The 16,257-nt window shown below is 38.2% G+C and overlaps 1 protein-coding gene across 2 annotated transcripts in view; it reads left to right on the top strand.

The window, feature by feature from the left end:
• The window catches only part of LOC109685548 (MICOS complex subunit MIC27), a 69,146-nt gene that overhangs the window by 21,275 nt on the left and 31,614 nt on the right, over nt 1–16,257 (top strand). For both annotated transcript variants that reach the window (XM_074064088.1, XM_074064089.1), the window contains one exon: nt 3,905–4,024. In XM_074064088.1, the coding sequence (XP_073920189.1) occupies nt 3,905–4,024 (120 nt within the window). The remainder of the gene's footprint in view (nt 1–3,904; nt 4,025–16,257) is intronic.

Genomic DNA, 16,257 nt, shown 5'->3' with positions numbered 1-16,257 from the left:
TGCTAACTCTAGGTGTTCTTCTTGTTAATCTTAGAAGGATGATTTTTTTTTTAGGATGATATTTTTAAGTCTTCATTCACACTTCTGTATTTGGGTAGCCCAAAATCTACGTAGCAAAATACTTACCTTTTTTTCCCCCAATAGCTGAATTCACATAGGTTTTGAATTTTAAAATAAATTCATGTGTTTTTATGTAATGCACAGGTTTCCTTGGTAATTATTCTATTTTCCAATACATTTTAGTTAGAATTTAATTGGATTACTTACGAAACAAAGTTTGTTGCCAGTCAGCTATTTGAGTAGGGACTATTCACAAGTAAGGATCTAATCTTAAGGAATTTAGAATTTCCAAAGTATGAAAATGTGATTAAATGCAGCATTTCCAGGTACTTTAATGGTATAAAGTGAGCTGTGTACATTTAAATTTGTTTGCAATAAAACCTCTACTAAACCAGAACATATTATGAATGAGGTGCTCAGGTTATCAGAATCTTTTGGATAAGCTTGTAGTTAACAACAAAGTTCTTTTTTACTTCAACTCTTCTTGTAAACATCATTATTAAAGATATCAATATGACTCGGGGCATGGCTTAAGTGGTAGAGTGCTTGCCTAGCAAGCATGGGGCCTGAGTTTCACAAAAAATTACCAGTACGATCCTGCCTTTTTAAGTGACATCTACTGAAAATAATCTCCCTTTAAGTAAACTCTGCAGGGCCCATGGGGTAACCATTTTTATCCACTAAATTTGAAGTATTCAGATCAGTATAATGACTGCTACTTGGGCTGCATGTATATAGCCAGCCTTAAAGATCCCTGGAAATCTTTTTGAATTCTTCAGTGACACAGTTTGACTTACTTTCTTGTCATTACAAGAAATAACTGGGAAAAAATTATTGATTTGTGAGTTTTAGTTACTTTGGTTCAATTTAATCTAATCATAATTTCTAACTCAGACTGTAATTATACAGTAAGTGGTATAAGCCTCCAGTCCATAGTGAGACTGTTCTGTCATTGGAGGCTATAGTGACATCGTACTTGCTGGTTCTTAAAATTCTCATGGTAGAACATCCTTTTATCATAAATATTTCAAGTGTGCTTGAATGTCCATGCTTCAGAAGGAAAGTTTTAAGCACTGGCTCATAATCATTCTGACCCCTTTAAGAGTCTGATGAAACTTTATATGGCCTTCCTGAAAAACTGCATGTGTAAACTGTTGCTTACAATAGACCACAAATAAAGGACTTTTAAAAAAACCTAATGTATAATGGGATATAAATTCAGAATCAGAAGATAGGGAAAAAAAGACTCTTTAATAGCTAGGCATGGTAACACTGCTGTAATCTCAGCACTTGAGAAGTTAGAAGCAGGAGGATCTGGAGTTCAGGGCTGACCTGGGCTGTATAAGGAGACTATCGTAAAAAAAAAAATCAAGGGCTGGGACTGCAGCTCAGTGGCAAAGTGCTTGCCTAACATATTTAAAGTCTTGGGTTTGATCCCCAGAACTGCAATAAAAAAAGTCTGAAATTGGAGAGTGTAAAAAATTAACAGGCTAGTACCAATATATCTTCATACAGGCTCTCTTTCTGGGAGAGAGGGGAAACTTCCCTAACTACAGTATACTTGTTTTCTTTCTTTCTCTCTACATATATAAACATACATGTGCACACACATTTCACCTTTAATATGAAGTATGTACTTTTGACCTTTCTAATTACATATAGTTACCATGTTGGTGCATGTTAATTCAAGCATTAGTCCTAAATGAGAAACACTAGCTTGTTTTAACTTAGTATAAGTACCAAAGACTCATTTAACAGTTAAAAGAAGATTTTGCAACATATAACTGGAAAAGTTTTACCAAATTGATACTGTCTTATAGTATTTATTTTATTTTAATTATTTTGTCTTAAATTGACAGATAAAATTTATATATTCACCATGAAAACATCATGTTTTAAAGTATATATACAAATCTAGCTAGTTAATATATGCATTACTTCACATAACTATCATTTTTGTGGTGAGAATACTTAGTATTTCTCAAGAATATAGTATATTATTAAGTATTATCTCATGTTTGTTCTTGGTAGGTTATCAGATTTGAAGTCATTAATCATATAGTTCTTTTGCTGTTGCTTTGGAAATTTGATTTTTCTCAATTATGTTTTCACCAAACTTCATAGAATGGTGATGGAACCTGAACATAAAAGAAAAAAGATCTCTTAAAGTAAAAGAGTCTTTACCTGATTAATTTTTTTCATATTTATATTTATATTATGTTTTTATTAGACATCAGTAGAATCAAAAGTCTATTTGATATATGAAAGGTATAAATAATAATAATAATAATATGATAACCATGTACCTGCCACCCAATTTAAAGGAAAAATAAAACAGAGTCTCCTGGGTTCCCAACCTGGTCCATTCAGAGATGACCACTATTCTGAGTTCTCATTATTCATTGTTTTTACTTTACAACTTTAACTTAGTTATCTGTATTGCTAAGAAACTTGTGTGTTTTGGTTTTACACATATTTGAATTATATGTTGATGGAAACATACCTGCATGTAATTTTCTGCATCGTACCTTTTTTGCTTAACATATTCCTGAAATTTATCTAAAATTTTCCATGTGACTATAATTTTTATATTTTCTCCAACTCATAATACTCCATTGCATGGATGTAACCTAGTTTAGTTATTCATTCTACTGTCTTTGTTTATTTTAGTTTTTGAGGTATTAGGGCTTTGAACTCGCTTGCTAGGCAGACACTACCACTTGAGTCACGACCCAGCCCTTTTTTGCTTTAGTTATGTTTCTGGTAGGGTTTTACATTTTTGTCTGGGACAGCCTCCTACTGACAGCCTTGCACCTAGCTGGGTTCACAGGTGCATGCCACCATGCTGGACTTACTGATTAAGAAGATGTCTCACTAACTTGTTGCCTGGGCTGGCCTCTAACTGCAATTCTCCCAATCTTCACCTCCCAACCCATTCTACTGTTGATGGACATTTAGATTGTTTCCATATTTTTACAATAACAATTTTTCTATGAATGTTATTTTATATATCTCTGGTTTCACAAGTATGGCAGTTTAAATATACTTAATTTTAGCACTACTGCATTATGTTATGTATCATCACTTAATTTCTGGCCTCTTTGTAGTCTTTCTAACCAGTTTACCACATCATCCCTGCATTTAAAATTTTATATGTAGAACGTGTTTGCTATAGTGGAACTACTCTATGGAACTAAGGGGAGGAGGGAAAGGAAAAGTGAATGACAGAGTCAATGATATTAAAATACATAACATCTGTGCAGGTAGAGGATATAACGACATGTACTGAAAGCTATTGAGTAATGGTAGGGGTGGGGAAGAAGGGGTAAGGGAGAGTAATGGAAGGGCTGGAACTGACCAAAATAAAGTATGGTCACAGCAGGGATACATCAAGAGACTGCTTGAGTATTAACTTAGGAATTAATAAATAAATACAGGATTATAAAATAGGTACAGTATGTGTGTGGGGGGTACTTATAGGAGGTGGGGAGTGTGAATGAAGGAGATGAAGGTGAGGAATGAAGTATATGTCTTTCATATATATGCTTATATGAAATAGGATAATGATATCTCTTGCAATTGTTTTAAGTGGGGCAGGGAGGGGGTTGAGGTGGGAGAAATGGTGGGGGCAATCTAACCAATGTATCATAAAAGCCATTCAGAATTGTTAAAATATATTCCCCCTGTACAATGAATGTATTCTAATAAAAATTAAAGAAAAAAATTGTCAGTAATTTTAGTTGATTTTAGGAAGAAGGTTGATGAGGATTATAGTTCTGTCACACTCCTGAAAAAGGCAACCCTGCTATTTTATATTTTTGACATTTACTGTTCTTGCCTCTAGCTCCCCATATATACTGCACCACCTCTCCAGTCTAACTATGTTGATGAACAGCCTGGTTATTTACAAATGGGTTTTGCATCTATCCGCACTACGACTGTTTATTATATTGGCTGGTACAAGGTAAGTCTATTCTGATAGTGGTTTAATATCAGAGGTTTCTTATTAATTGTTCCAGTTATTAATTGATTTCTTTTTAAAACCCTATCCATAAATTTAATGGATGAAAGCAGCAATCATTACATTATGTCCCATTATGTTGTGGGTTAGGAATATGCCCAGAGTTCAGACAGTTGAATCTTCTATTGCATGTGATACAGAGTATCCAAGTCAACTTCATTTGCACCTCTAGCACCTGCTGTAAGACTGGGCTCAGCAAGGATTGTTGACTAAAGCATGATCTCAATCATAATGGTCTCAAGGTAGATAACTTACATGTACAGTTCAGGGATCTTAAAGACAATGTTATTAAAAGCCATGGACAGACTATTTCAAGCTTCTTACCTATCCTCAAATATCAAAAAGTTACTTCCATAGCATTCTTATTTAAAATCAAATCACTAAGACTTACCCAGTTTTAAAGGGGGGGAATGAAGTATCACCTCTCAGAAGGAGCAAAAGTATTTGTAGCATATTTAACCTACTATACCACTACTGCATGGATGAAATAGTTCAGCATGCATTTATTTCAAATAGCGTGTACAAAGCATTTTTTACCTTCTACATGAAGCTGTGTGATTACTTCTGAATTATTCCTTATTTGGCTAAGCAAAATGCTGTCCACTTCTTAGGGTTAGTTCAGAAGACCATTTTAACTGGAGGCAGCTGTTGGGAAAAGTATAATTCACCAGACTTTTATGCTTAGACTTCAATGGGCAGAACAGTAGTAGAGTAAGCTGGTACCAAACTGATGTTTCATTATCATCACATAAACATAGTGATAATTCTCCAATGTGAGTATCTTAATGATAATATTGGTACCAGTGTTTTAATAATTCTGACTATTGGAATGAAAGAATGGTGTAGAATGGATAGGCAAGGAGATGGCTCATATGCCAGCATAGGGTTTATTGTGGAGAAGTGGTCCTGTAGAGAGGGGCCCCAGCAAGAGAGCTGGAGCCCACAGCCACTTACAGACTGGGGGTAGATCAAGGAGGTGGGTGGAGAAGTCCCAGGAAAGTCACTGGACAGGATAATCCTCAGTGTCCCTCTGACCTCCCTGAGATAATGATTTATGGGTGGGTCATGGCTTAAGGTGGATGTCTATTTTTTTTTAGGGCTGGGTGGAGAGTTTTCAATAAGTCACCTTCAAGGGGAAGGGGATCCAGTTCCAACATGGCTTCCTTTTGTTCACCCTAACATTCCTGCCTTTTGATATACATATTATAGGGGAATGGGGGGCTGATGTTTCTTTACCAGCTTCCTGCTGAATTGGGGCATTGAGGTCTAGTAAGTTGAAGGTATAGCAGCCGGGTCTTCTTGCTTTAGATGTCTGTAGCAGACCTGTTGGAGTACAAAACTGTATTGATCTGCTTATGGGTGGTGTCCTGGAGAAAAGCCTGAAGCCTCTGGGAAGCAAAGCAAGAAAGTGTTTGAAGGAAAACAATGGAAAAAATTAAGAGGTCCCAAAAGAGGGAAGACCCATGGCATCCACTTAGCCCAGGAAGACCACTGTTCCTAGCTGTCTGTTGTTTTTTGTCAGAGATTGGCAACAAGTTCCCAAAGTCTCTTAATGGCATCATGAATGATCCTGGACTGATTGACATAAAAGCAGTATTGACATAAAAACAGCGTTCTTTGGGTATGGTTTTGAGTGGCAACCTATATGAAGGAATGTAGGCTTTGAGGGATAAAATGAGAAATACAGTTAAATATGCATGGGCTAATGTCAATCAGCATGAGAAGGAAAAACCAAGGGATCTTAGTAAAGATATTGGCTATAGATTTAAGTAGACAAAAGACCTGGTGCAAGGGACAAAGTTATGTATAGTAAATAGTCCCAATTACAGGTGTGGACTGGTTGGTCATCTCAGTTTATGTTTTGGGAGAGGTTCCAGAGTTGTTATCTGGATGGTGTTTCATCCTTCAGCAAAAGCAGTTTAAGTCTAGGTCTTAAGTACTTGTTATTTAAGTCTAAAACTAGAAACACCTTTATTAAGTAGATACAGAATATTCCCAGTTAACAGTTAAATAGACTGCCTGCCTAGGCGGAAAACAACTCTATGAGCATGGACTACTTAAAAGATAAGTTTGGAACCAGCAAATATAATTTGTCTTAAATTAAATAAAAGGCCTTGGCCACAAATAAGAGTTTACCTTCTGTCAGAGGTGCCTGCAAGGGCTTGGATGTCTAGTAGCCCTGTGTAAAATCACTTCTTTAAAACCTCTTGGCTTTAGTAACTTTTTGTGAGGTTTGGCACAGGTGACTCCATCTGGATTGTGACAAAAATCTGGATTTACCCTCTTGTCTCCAAACTGTCTCTGAAGAATCTCCTCTGAAGATTCTGGTTAATATAAGTCCCTTGGTGTAGGAATAGCTTTCCCAGATGTTTTCAATGTTGGAAGGGATGCATCAGGCAGGTCAGGTGGGGATCAGTGCCAATTAAGACCCTTTTGGCTAAATTATAAGCAACAAAAGAGGTTTAGAAGAAGTGGGCTTACCTGACATGCATTTTTAGTTCTGTCTGGACTATAGATGATATCCTGACAACTTAAAATGCTGCAGAATGTCAACAGACAACAGTTAAAAGTTTTGCAAAAAGCCAACAAAAGCAAATATCTAAAAGGCTGACTCAATTGAAAAATAGATAATTAGTAGAGTCATTTTTGGGGTTTGATTGCAGATGTTCCAAAGAAGGACCCAGACTGTGAATGACAATACTTAGAATAGCCATGGTTAAAAACTGAAAAGTAGTTAGGTAGTTTTCAGAACATTTAGTTATTTCCATTGCAGATACCATATTTAGGAAAATAATTATTACTGACAGCATTAAAACAGCAGCACTAAATGCTCCTTGTTACAATTAGGAACACATAGACACAAGTTTGCAAAAGTCTAGCATCATTTACTTTTAGATCTCTTACAAGTTAGGGGGAAATGCCTGTGATCCCAAACAGTCTTATTTCATAAATACAGTAACATTTATTTGGCTAACAAATATAGTCCAGTTTTAAGTAGCAGGATTGCCCAAATAGCAAGGTTTGTCTGAATGTTACTGAGTACAAACAGCACAAGTGCCAAAAGTTTCATTAACCATTTTATATGCCAAAGGTTTAGATTTAGATGTAATTCTTTTGGATAAAAGAGAGCTTTAGCTGGTCCTTTTACATAAACTGACACTTTTAACTTTGCAAATGTTTTACAATATTTAGATAAAGTCTAGACACAGAACAGTTATAAGTGGTCATTTAAGAGACCTTTACATGAGCAAATACTTAAATGAGCTCTGATTTAGTAGTGTTTAAAAGGTTGACAAGAACAACAGAAGACACAAGTAATTACTTTGATAAAATCTTACCCTGCAACAGTTTTTTATAGATGTTACTTAGAGCAGAATAATGTGACTATATCCTTATTATTTTACGAACATAGAGAATCAGGTTCTAGAAATTAGACCTTAGGAAATCTTTTAGGCAACTCTTAGATTATAGTCTACTTTCTTTTTTCCTTTAACTTTTCCCCCAAACATATGCACATACCTTTCTATGTCCTTTCTACTTGTTGACTTTGTAACTTGTATTTTAAAATAACTTTTATAAGCACTTAAAATTAAATACAATTGTTTTTCCAATTAGCCTTATATTTTTACTATATAGACCCATGAAGAAAGGCAATTTTAAACTGTTTGTCTATATAATAATTAAAGACACTTTTGTTAAAAGATCTAATTATAAAAGAATTGAATGTAAATTACACTTACAACAAAATGAAACAGATTAAGGTTACTGTCCATGAAATAATGCCTGTATTTTACTTAGACCTGATTGACATAAAATTTTGAAAAATTGTTTTTTCTTAACAGTAGCAGCAGAAGGTGTGGGGGAGAGAACAGAAGCATTTTTTACATTAACTCTATAATAAGAATCATCCTAAAGACGTTTAAGCACACGTATATACAAAAAAGTTTTAAATTAGGCATGCCATAAACATCAACTTAAGCATGCATAGATTTAAGAGCTCAAGAACATTTAAAAATTAAGTGGCTCCAAGTACAATGAACAGTTTTTTTTTTTTTTTTTAATTTTCAGGAGTAGGTTGAGATGTGTCCCATTCTGTTCTTTTAGGACTCATTTTGGGCCACTTGATAGCTGAAGCAAGAGTCAATTCTAGGAAAATGTTTTGAGCCAATCTCAGTCTCCATGAAGATTGTTGCCATTAGATATCAGGTTTTTGTCTCTAATAAGTTAATCATACAATAGACATACACAAAATTCACACAATGACACACAAAACAATTACATTAATTCCCAGTGCACTCTTAGCTAGTGAAGGCTGATTTACCCCCTGAAGGTGTTTTTAATAATCTCTAACAATAGTTTACCTTGGGCTACAGTAACTTTGTTATTACCCAAATCTTTAAAGTAAATTTTAGGAGCCTAGTCTTGGGTGTAGTGTTGGCATTCCATATCCTTGTTCAGACAAAGGATACAGGATACATAAGGGAATGCCCAAGTCCACCCACTTATTTTATACTAAAAGTTTGTTTTTAAATTAGAATTTATATGACAGGCTGTGAAAAGGGCAGAGTGCAAGGTCAAAAGGATTACATTGAAACTGGTGATAGTAAGCATGAAAAAGGTAGAATGAATTAACCCCTGAAGAGTTAATTTTAGGTAAGGGGCCTAACTTGAAAAGTCCAAATGCCTTATTGAATCCATAGAAGAACTCAGGAAGGCTGCCCTTTTGCCTTTTAGCTAATGCCATAAGCTAGAAAACTAAGATTTTAATTTTAAATACACACAGCATTTTTAGACAGATAATTGAAATTCTGTCTTTAGTTGCTCCAGCCTGTGTTCATGTGAAGCTGAGGACATGGGTCCATAATCCTGATCCCATGGTGCCTTGGCTGGGAGAGCAAACAGGCCAGCCCAGGGTTACCACCTACAGTGACCTGGATATGACCTGATCCCCCTCCTGGTCTTGACAAGTGTTCATTGGGATAATGGCCCATCTCAAAGGAGAAAACTGTCAGTAGAGTATTTAGGCAGACTTAGAGGCTTAGTTTTAGGTGGGAAAAATTTAGGAGGTCAGAAAAGAAAGCAGCTCCAATCCTCAGCAACACATATGTAATTGATTTTATGTTTGTAGTCCTGGGACTATGTGAGTCACTCAGGATGCTGAGAGAACTGACACTGTGGCTTGAGCAGGACTTTTCTTTCTCTTTCTCCTTGTCCATTTCTCTCTCTGTTGTCCTCAACTTGGATGGCTAGTCCAAGCAAGGAGACAGGAGCCAGCTATAGAATGGGAGGGGTAAAAGAAATCTCTACCATGGGTGAGACAAATTTAGAGAGAAGAGTTTCAAAGTTAAACACTCTTCATACCTTGTGAAATGAGAAAAAAAGGAAAGGATGGCATAGAGCTGGGTTGAAGTCAGAGGAGGAGGTTTTTAATGGAAGACAGGAAAACTGGGGTGGAGGATAGATTTTTGTTCAGGAGTACAACACAGAGAGGAAGAGATAGAGTGTAAATAGAGACTTAGATTTTGGGAGACCTCAGACCATATCCCATAGCATTGGAAGTTTTGGAGATTGTGCTGAGTTTGGAAATTGAAAGTACCATGTTTGGGGCAACAGTTATTGTTGTTTAATTTATATTTGGGGATCCCTGCCCCCTGGGCCCCGCCAGGCACCAGCTCCACATGAGACAGCTGCATCTCTGCCCCACAAGGACCCCTGCCCCTTGGGTCCTGCCAGATCCCCACCCCATTGGGATACCCCCACCTCAGGCTGCACTGGACCCCAGCACTGCACCGGTTCCATGCCCTGCCAGGATCCCCCTAGGGCCTCACACATCTCAGGCCCTGCTGGGCACCACATAGGAAGACTGGAGCCACACCCCACTGGGAACCCCACCCCTCAGGCCCCGCCAGGCACCAGCTCCATGTGAGACAGCTGCATCCCCACTCCACCAGGTTCCCCACCCCTTGGACCCTGTCGGATCCCTACCCCACTGGGATCCCTGCCTCTTGGGCCCCGCCACACCACGCACCAGCTCCGCTGGAAACAGCCACCTCCCCCACTTCCGATAGGATCCCCGCCCCTTGGGACATGCTGGGCTCCAGCTCAGGCTGCCACAGGAGGGCTCCAAGTCTGCCTAAGAGACACAGACAGACAGGACTGGATGCTAAAGGAGTAACATCAGAAAAACTAAGAATGCAATTCTACTGTTCCAGAACTGGTGATTTTTTCCCCTTCTTTAAGGGTTTGGCTGTCTGGTTTGCTGTTTGATCACCCACCATCTCTCCCATTTTTTTTCTCTTTAGTTTTCTTTTTCTCTTCTTTCTTTCTTTTATCCTTCCTTCTCTTTCTCTTTTTTCTCCTTCTCTCTTGGATTTGTTAGTATTACTATTGTAACCCAGCTGATACTAAATTACACATAGTCCAGGGACAGAAACAGTACCTAGTGGAAATATGGGTAGACGAAAAAGTGAAGGAAACCATTCTCCCCTAAAAATAAAGTAGTACAGGATTTAGAGTGAAATGAAGAAAACAGATACCCAGATCCAGACTCCAACAAAGCAAAGATAAACTATACCAAGGAACCCAATGAAGCCTACAAGAACACTCTGAAAGAAGAAATACTACAAGTAATTAATGAGAATTTCTTAGAGATGGTACTAGACATGGTCAGCCAAAATGTACAGGCAGTACTCAAGAAATTCCAAGACAACAAAACTCAAGAATATCAGAAAACACAGAAACAAATAAATGAAATCATAGGAGCCCTAAATAAACACCAAACTGAGACAGAGATCACCATAAACAGAGAGATAAATGAATTATGGGCAAAAATTGACAATATTAATGAGGAAGTAAGCCACAATATGGAAAACCTCAGAAAAAGAATGAAACAGAAATACAAAACAAAATGGAAGCCATTCCAGCAGAATGGAACAAACAGAAGAAAGAATCTCAGAACTTGAAGATGAAATGAAAATTAAAGGAAAGCTGAAAAGCTATTAGTGAAACTCAATAAATGTGAAAGGAATATGCAAGAACTCACCAACGCCATCAAAAGACCAAACCTGAGATCATGAGCATTGAAGAAGGAGAAGAGGTGCAAGCAAGAGGAATGTGTAATATATTCAACAAAATAATAACAGAAAATTTCCCAAATCTAGAGAAAATTATGCCCATTCAGGTACAAGAGGTCCCCAGAACACCAAACAGACCTGACCAAAATAGAACTATGCCATGACATATTATAATTAAAGCAAAAAGTACAGAGACTAGAGAAAGAATATTGAAGGCTGTAAGAGAGAAAAAACAAATAACATACAAAGTAAACCCATCAAAATCACAGCAGATTTCTCAACAGAAACATTAAAAGCAAGAATAGTATAGGGCGAGATCTTCCAAGCACTGAATGAAAATAACTTCAATCCTAGGATACTCTACCCAGCAAAACTATCATTCAAAATAAATGGAACAATAAAAGTCTTCACTGATAAGCAGAAACTAAAACAATATATGACCAACAAGCCACCACTACAAAAGATTCTCCAAGGAATTCTGCACACAGAAAATGAAAGCAAACAAAATCATGAAAGGGCAAGCAATACCAAACCACAGCAGAAGGAAACGTAAGAAAGTGGAGAGTAAAATTGATTCAGCTACAGATAATCAGACCCTTAATCCACAAAGACAACTACATGACAGAGACCTCTACATACCTATCAGTGCTAACACTGAATGTTAATGGATTAAATTCCCCCATCAGAAGACACCAATTGGCAAACTGGATTAAGAAGGAAGATCCAACAATCTGCTGCCTACAGGAGACCTACCTCATCAACAGAAATAAGCACTGGCTGAGAGTGAAAGGCTGGAAGAAGATTTGCCAAGCCAATGGTCCCCCAAAATAGGCAGGGGTAGCAATACTTATCTCAGACAAAGTAGACGTCAAACTTACATTGATCAAATGAGATAAAGAAGGACACTCCATACACCAAAAGGATATAACAGTTATCAACCTATATGCACCCAACTTCAGTGCATCCAATTTCATCAAACATATCTGAAGGACCTAAAAACATATGTAAACTGAAACACAGTGGTAGTGGGAGACCTTAATACCCCCCTATCACCAATAGATAGGACATCCAAATAAAAAATCAATACAGAAATCCTAGAACTAAATTACACCATAGATCAAATGGACCTAGCTGATGTCTACAGAATATTTCATCCAACTTCTGCACAGTATACATTCTTTTCAGCAGCCTATGGAACCTTCTCCAAAATTGATCATATCTTAGGGCACAAAGCAAGCCTCAGCAAATATAAGAAAATAGAAGTAATCCCATGCGTTCTATTTGGTCACAATGCATTAAAACTAGAAATGAACAACAAAAAGAGCAGTAAAAAACATGCAAACAATTGGAAGCTGAACAACACATGGCTCAATGATCAATGGGTCATTGATGAAACAAAAGAGGAAATTCAAAGGTTCCTGGAAGTTAATGAAAATGAAAACACGACTTACCAGAACCTATGGGACACAGCAAAGGTAGTCCTAAGAGGAAAGGGTGCCCACTATCCCCACTCCTATTCAACATAGTCCTAGAATTCTTGGCCAGAGCAATTAGGCAAGAAGAATAAATAAAAGGAATACAAACAGGTAAAGAAATTGTCAAAATATCCCTATTTGCAGACGATATAATCCTGTACCTGAAAGATCAAAAAAACTCTACCCCAAAACTCTTAGATACCATAAACAGCTACAGCAAGGTGTCAGAATACAAAATCAACTTACAAACATCATTAGCTTTTCTATACATAAACAACAAACTGCAAAGGAATATATGGAAATAATTCCATTCACAATAGCCTCAAAAAAAATCAAATACCGAGGAGTAAATTTAACAAAGGATGTGAATGACCTCTACAAGGAGAATTACAAATTCCTGAAGAAAGAGATTGAGGAAGACTACAGAAGATGGAAAGATCTCCCATGCCCATGGATCGGTAGACTCAACATAGTAAAAATGGCTATACTACTAAAAGCAATCTACATGTTTAATGCAATTCCCATCAAAATCCCAAAGACTTTCATCACAGAGATTGAAAAATCTACCCTAAAGTTCATTAGAAACACAAGAGACTGGGAATAGCCAAGGCAATACTCAGCAAAAAGAGCAATGGTGGAGGTATCACAATACCTGACTTCAAACTATATTACAAAGCAGTAGCAATAAAAACAGCATGGTACTGGCACAAAAACAGACATGAAGACCAGTGGAACAGAATAGAGGACCCGGATATGAATCCACACAACTATACCCACCTTATTTTTGACAAAGCTGCCAAAAGTATATGATGGAGAAAAGACAGCCTCTTCAACAAATGTTGCTGGGAAAAGTGGTTCCCCATCTGCAAGAAACTGAAACTAGATTCATGTCTATCACCTTGTACTAGTATCAAGTCAAAGTGGATCAAGGACCTAAATATCAGACCTGAAACTCTGAAGTTACTACAGGAAGGAGCAGGAAACACTCTGGAACTAATAGGTGTAGCCAAAGACTTCCTCAATAGAACCCCAGCTGCCCAGCAACTTAGAAAAGGACAGACAAATGGGACTTCATAAAATTAAAAACTTCTGCACAGAAAAAAGAAATGGCCTCTAAACTGAACAGACCACCCACAGAGTGGGAGAAATTTGCCAGCTATACATAAGACAAGGGACTGAAAACCAGAGTATACAGGGAACTTAAGAAACTAAACTCTTCTAAAATCAACGAACCAATTAAGAGATGGGCAACTGAATTAAACAGAACTTTCTCAAAAGAAGAAATTCAAATGGCCAAAAAAACACATAAAAAGATGCTCACCATCTCTAGCCATAAAGGAAATGCAAATCAATACCACACTAAGATTCTACCTCATCCCTGTTAGAATAGCCATCATCAAAAACACCATCAACAACATGTGTTGGTGCGGTTGTGGGGAAAAAGGAACCTTTGTACACTGCTGGTGGGAATGCAAGCTAGTGCAATCACTCTTGGAAAAAAAAATTTGGAGACTTCTTAAAAATTTAAACATAGACCATGATCCAGCAATCCCATTCCTGGGGATATACCCAAAGGAATGCAACACAGATTACTCCAGAGGCACCTGCACACCCATGTATATTTCAGCTCTATTCACAATAGCCAAGTTATGGAAACAGCCAAGATGCCCCACTACTGATGAATGGATCAAGAAAATGTGTTACTTGGACACAATGGAATTTTACTCAGCTGTGAAGAAGAATGAACTGGAGAACATCATTCTGAGCAAGGTCAGCCAGGCTCAGAAGACCAAAAATCATATATTCTCCCTCATATGTGGACTTTAGATCTAGGGCAAATGCAACAATGTGATTGGACTTGGATCACATGACAAGGGGAGAGCACATACGGGAGATATAGGAATAGGTAAGAAACCCAAAACATGAAAGCATTTGATGTCCCCACTCCAGAGGAACTAATACAGAAACCTTGAAGCGACAGAGGTTAACATGAGAAGGCGTCAGGAATCAGTGTAAAGATCAGTTAGAGATGAATCAAGAGGGGTTGTAACACATGTGTACACGAAAGCAATGCCTGGAATCTTTCTGATTCCAGTTGACTTAAGCTATCCTTAACTCAACTAGCAAAAATGCTTTGTCTTCCTTATTATGCTTGTGTCTTTTCTTCAACAAAATTAGAGTTAAGGGCAGAACAGGTTCTGCCTGGAAGTGAGGGTGGGAGAGGGGGGAAGTGGGGAGAAATGAGCCAAATAATGTATGCACATGTGTATAAATGAATAATTTAAAAAATTTATATTGGGGTCAAATTGTGTTACAATAGAAAATTAGCCATTTGGGTTTAATGGTCTTTGTGAGCCACAGTGTTTAAAGATTTTGGAGGAGATGTTCCAATGGACTGTGCTTCAGGGCCTTGGATGACTTTTGACCCATTTTTGTGGATTAGAAATTGAGGGTCTGAAATCGAGATCGTTCCAATGGGACCAGGGGTCCAAAATTGAAACGATTTCAGTGGGGCTTAAGGTCCAAACCAAGACGATTCCTGTGGAACATGGACTGAGATCAAGGGTCTAAATCAACACAGTTTCAGTGGGACTGAAGGTCCAAAATTCAGGCAATTTCAGTGGTATTCAAGGTCTGAAACCAAGACAGTTCCCATGGGACCTAGACTGAGATCAAGGGTCTGAAATGAAAACAATTTCAGTAGGACTTAAGGTCGAAAATTGAGATAATTCCCGTGGGACCTGCACTGAGAATGAGAGGTGATGAACAATCTCCACAGTGGCCCTACCTGGTAGGACAGGTGTATGAGAATGCAGGAGCTTCCCCACCGACAACTGATAACCTACATATGCGTGCACCTGGATATTTTCTGGGCGTCCCCAGAAAATAGGTGAATCCACCCAGTTGGACAGAGGGAGTCTCTTGCCTGGCCAGGGCTTCCATGGTTCACAGTCAGATGTCCACAGTAGGACACAGAGAGAAACCCAGATTGAGGGGAAAATTAACCAGAATTTAAAGGCGGGTTTTGGGTGGAAGTCCAGCGATGGGGAGATGGTCTCTGGCGGAGCTGTCAAAGAAAGGAAAGTGTGGAGGAGCAGCAAAATAAAAGGGGAGAGACACTGGGGACAGGGCGGTGATGGTGGTGGCGGTGGTGCAGGGGGAGGAAGATTACTGCCTCTGCTCAGGGTCCAAGAGTGAACCTGAGAATCACTGCTGCTTTCCAAGTTGTGGAGTAGAGAGCTGGGAATAGAACCTACATGCCCATCCGGGTTTCAGCACCATATGTTAGAATGAAAGAACTGTGTGGAATGGATAGGCAGGGAGACAGCTCATAAGCCAGCACAGAGTTTATTGTGGAGAAGTGGCCCTGTGGAGGTATACTCCAGCAAGAGAGCTGGAGTCCACAGCCACTTACAGACTGGGGGTAGATAAAGGAGGTGGGTGGAGAAGTCCCAGGAAGGCCACTGGACAGGATGATCGTTAATGACCCTCTGACCTTCCTGAGATAATGATTTATGGGTGGGTCATGGCTTAAGGTGGATGTCTATTTTTCTTTAGGGCCGGGTGGAGAGTTTTCATCTCCACCTTCAAGGGGAAGGGGATCCAGTTCTAACATGGCTTGCTTTTC

Source organism: Castor canadensis, chromosome X (assembly GCF_047511655.1).
Source record: "Castor canadensis chromosome X, mCasCan1.hap1v2, whole genome shotgun sequence".
Taxonomy (NCBI): domain Eukaryota; kingdom Metazoa; phylum Chordata; class Mammalia; order Rodentia; family Castoridae; genus Castor; species Castor canadensis.
This window is presented reverse-complemented; position numbering and strand designations above follow the sequence as displayed.